General features: G+C 38.6%; 1 protein-coding gene across 1 annotated transcript; it reads right to left on the bottom strand.

Annotated features, from left to right (window-relative positions):
* On the bottom strand, positions 3,333 to 3,716 carry LOC107633338. Its single transcript, XM_016336979.1, has one exon. It carries the CDS (start codon positions 3,714 to 3,716, stop codon positions 3,333 to 3,335), a length of 384 nt encoding a protein of 127 aa, XP_016192465.1.

Below are 4,757 nucleotides of genomic sequence, written 5' to 3'. Positions count from 1 at the left end.
GTGCAGGGAGGTCAGAATCCAACAGCATCTGCAGCCCTTAATCAGCCTCTGAATCAGGTCTTTGCTCAGGTCCCTCAATTTTAGCCAGAAAATACCTGAAATCACATAAAAACACACAAACTCATAGTAAATTCCAGAAATGTGATTTTTATTTAAAAAACTAATAAAAATATACTAAAAACTAATCAAATCATACTAAAAACTATGTAAAAACAATGCCAAAAAGCGTATAAATTATCCACTCATCAACCATCATTTTCAATCAAACCATATTCAAGTGAGAAAGTAAAGCTTTGGGATAAGAATTTTACCCACTTGAATGTTGTGTTGGATGGTGACTTAGGAAGGGGTGGTCCTAATGATCTTACAAGTTCCACTCCCTTGTGCTCTTCTTTGACTACCTCCACCTCTTGGCAAACTTCTTCAACTTCAATTCCTTGCCCACCAACTTCTTCCACACATTCTTCATTGGTGGAGCTTGCCTCTTGATCATCCTCTTCCAATATTTCATCATTCATACTATGCCTTGGAGGTTGCGCATTATCCTCCTCAACACCAAATTCAAGCTCATTGGAAGAATGTTCAACAACTTCCACAAGATCATCATCAATATCACATGGTGTGGAAGTATCTTCAAGTTTGAAATCCACCTCCTGTTCAATTTTGCCTAGCTCTTCAACCACTTTTTCTTCCTTAACAATCTCTTCACTCTCCACTTGTTGCAAGACACACCCCATCTCCTTGTCCTCATGTTGGGATTCTAGAATCTCCTTCATGCTCCACTATTTGGTCGGTCCCTCAGATTCATCCGTGGAGATGCTTTGCTTGTTGCATGTGTCCCATGATTCCAAGGTGGCCATGATTTCGGCAAACTGAACCATGATTTTTTCAAATATGGGAGGTGATTCATCTTGTGGTTGAGAGTTCTCATACATTGGAGGTGGCTCATCTTGATAATAACATGGAGGTGGTGGTTCTTGAGGGTATTGGGGGTTGAATTGGGGTGGTTCTTCATATGGTTCATATGGTTCACAAGGTGATTGGTATGGTGGATATGGGTTAGGATCATATGGAGGTGTTTGGTGGTATGAGGCTTGTGAGTGTGGTGGTTCAAAACTATGTTGGGGAGGTGGTTCATAGGCATAAGGTGGTGGTGATTGTGATTGACAACTACAATAAGGATCATCACACATACTAGATTGATATGCATTAGGATTAGGATTATACCTATAGGAATAAGGAGAGTAGTCATGTTGGGGTGAAGCTTGAACGGCTTGGATGGAATAAAATGCCCTTCGGTCCCTGCGCATCTCCGTGAGGAGAGTAGTCATATCCCCAAGCACTCTTGTTAAACTTGATTCGGAAGGAGGTTGTTGCCAAGAATGTTGTCCATAAGCTTGGGGCTCCTCCCACCTTTGATCTCTAAATCCTTGATGCACGTCATCATTGAAGCTTTCATTTCCTACAACATAGTTTGAACCACACTCATAGCCAAAGTGATGAAAATTCATGGTGATAAGAGAAAACAAAAACAAATTCTAACAAGAAACAAAGAAAACCAAATCCTAAAACTAGCAAAAACTAACAAAGAAGAAAAAGGCAAACATATTTACAATATTTACAATAGCTAATAACATAGCATCGTTGCAATTCTCCGACAACGGCGCCATTTTGATGTCCGGATTCTTGTACGGTTTAGAATTTCACAAATGAAATCTCGTTGCAAGTATAGTTCTAAACCAACAAAGAATCCTCACATGCAAAAATATTGTTTTTCACAAGTACAAACCCCAATAAGAATTAACCGAAGTATTTAAACCTCGGGTCGTCTCACAAGGAATTGCAATGAAGTGATCAATTATTGGCTATGAAGAACCAAGAGGTTGATTGATAAAAGAGAAAGAAAATAAATGACAAGAAAAGTAAATGACAAGAACCAATAAAATAAAGGAAAAGAACTCTTGGTTAAGACATGGGAAATTGAGATCATCATCCTTGTCAACAAACCATACATTGATAATTATGAGGGACCAACCCATTAAGTCTACTTTTAAAAGCTTTAAGTACGTTTAATGTCTACTCCTAAGCTTGAAGTACATCAAATAGGCTTGATCAACATCAACCATAAGTCCTAACCTAGCTATTAGTTAGCTTAATAGTAGGTTAGTGTTAATGGACATCAAATTGACCATATAGGGTTCTGAAATCACCAATTCAATGAGATCCAATGATTCAAGGTCACTCAATTCCCTAAGCCTAGGCCAAGAGTAAGGAAAACTACTCAATAACTAGAGAAAGCATTTTATCAAACACCTAGTGTACAATAAAAGTAAACATCACAAAATGCAAGAATTAAAAGAATCCATAACTAACATGAGCAAGAATTCAACAATAGCAATGAAGATAAACATAAAAGAGACATGGAAACATAAAATTGCATTAGAAGAAATTAAGATCCAACAATGGTTCATCAACATAAAAAAGAGAAAAATAAGAAATGACAAGTAAAACTAGAAGAGCAAAGATGTAATAACAAGAAATTAAAAGGGAAGACTAAATCAAAAAAGGAATTGAAAATTGGATTCAAGAAAATTAAACCTAAACTACCCTAAATTCTAGAGAGAAGGGAGAGCTTCTCTCTTTAGAATTCTAACCTAAAACATGATGAAAACTATTCTATGGCTACTTGGTTCATCCCCCCTTTAATGCTTGGGTTTAATAGCATCAGAAATGGGTTGGATTGGTTCCAAAATGCTTCAAAAATTGCTGGGCACGTTTTGCCCAAAATGGTCTATGCTAGTCCTGCGATGCGTGCGCGTGGAGGACGCGTGCGCGTTGTCTAACTGCAAAGCAACTATGAAAAAATTTATATCATTTTGAAGCCTCGGATGTTAGATTTCCAACGCAACTAGAACCACTTCATTTGGATCTCTGTAGCTTAATTTATGATCGATTTAGTACGAAGAGGTCAGGCTTGACAACTTTACAGTTCCTTCATTTCTTCATGAGTTCTCCCTCTTTGCATGCTTTTCCTTCATTCCTTCAATCCAATCTTTGCTTTCTAAACCTGAAATCACTTAACAAACATATCAAGGTATCGAATGGAATTAAAGTGAATTAAATTTAGCTATTTTAAGGCTTAAAAAGCATGTTTTCACACTCAAGCACAAATTTAGGGAGAATTACAAAATCATGCTATTTCATTGAATAAATGTGAGAAAAGTTGATAAAATCCCCAAAATTAAGCACAAGATAAACCACAAAATTAGGATTTATCAATGGCCTCCCAACAAGAACTTCTTTAACGTCACTAGCTTGACGGTTCAACTCTGCTAAGTAAGCAGATGAGTGGTCTTTTGGCCCTCAACGTCGCCACCAAGATAGTGCTTCAACCTCTGGCCATTAACAGTGAACCTCCTATCGAAGTTCTCGACCATGATTTTTGCATGACCATAGGGAGAAACTTTAGTGACCAGAAAAGGTCTTGACCACCGGGATTTCAGCTTCCTTGGGAATATCTTGAGCCTTGAGTTAAAAAGAAAGAATTTCTGGCCGGGGTCAAATATTCTAGTGGCTATCTTCTTATCATGCCAGAGCTTTGTCTTCTCCTTGTAGAGCTTAGCATTCTTATAAGCTGTGGTTTTGAATTCTTCAAGCTCATTTAGTTGGAGAAGTCTCTTTTCTCCCGCAGCCTTGGGATCAAAGTTGAGAAACATAGTAGCCTAGTAAGCTCTGTGTTCTAATTCTACAAGCTAGTGATATGCTTTTCCATAGATCAACTGATAAGGAGACATGCCGATAGGAGTCTTGAAAGTTGTTCAGTAAGTCCAGAGAAAATTATCAATTTTCCCAGCCTAGTCCTTCCTTGAAGCATTGACGATCTTCTCTAGAACCTATTTGAGCTCTCTATTAGAGACCTCCACTTGTCCACTAGTCTGAGGATGATAAGGGGTGGCTACTTTATGTAAGACTCCATACCTTTGAAGAAGGAAATCCAGCTGTTTATTGCAGAACTGACTTTCTCCATAACTGATTAAGGTCCTTGGGACACCAAACCTGTTGAAGATATACCTCTAAAGAAATCTCATCATAACTTTGGCATCATTGGTGGGTAAAACTATATCATCCACTCACTTGAACACATAATCTATAGCCACAAGGATGTTGTTGTTTGCGTATGAGGGAGGGAATGGTTCCATGAAATCAATTTCCCATACATCAAATAAATCTATTTCCAAAATAGCTTGCTATGGAATTTCATTGTACTTGGGCAAATTCGCAGCCCTCTGGCACTGGTCACAGTTCTTCACAAATTCTCTAGCATCATTAAAGAGAGTAGGCCAATAGAAATACTGGAGGATCTTGGCTTCCTTTCTCCACCAAAATGGTCACCATACTCGAAGCCATGACAATGCCAGAGTATGGCCTTTGTTTCTTCATTCGGGAGGCACCTTCGAATGAGTCCATTTGAGCACCGCTTGAGTGAATAAGGCTCTTTCCACAAGAAATACTTGGCATCATGGAGCAACTTCTTAACTTGTTGCTTAGTGAAGTCTTGGAGAATGATCTTGCTGGCCTTGTAGTTTGCTATGTCTGCAAACCAGGGGGCTCCATGTATAGCAAAGAGCTGCTCATTAGGAAAAATTTCATTCACTGGAGTGGGGGAAATCACTGCTTCTTCAGGCTCAATTCTGGAGAGGTGATCAGCCACCTGATTCTCTGTACCTTTCCTGTCTCAGATCTCAATATCAAATTCC

This window comes from Arachis ipaensis, chromosome B03, assembly GCF_000816755.2.
Source record: "Arachis ipaensis cultivar K30076 chromosome B03, Araip1.1, whole genome shotgun sequence".
Classification (NCBI taxonomy): domain Eukaryota; kingdom Viridiplantae; phylum Streptophyta; class Magnoliopsida; order Fabales; family Fabaceae; genus Arachis; species Arachis ipaensis.
This window is presented reverse-complemented; position numbering and strand designations above follow the sequence as displayed.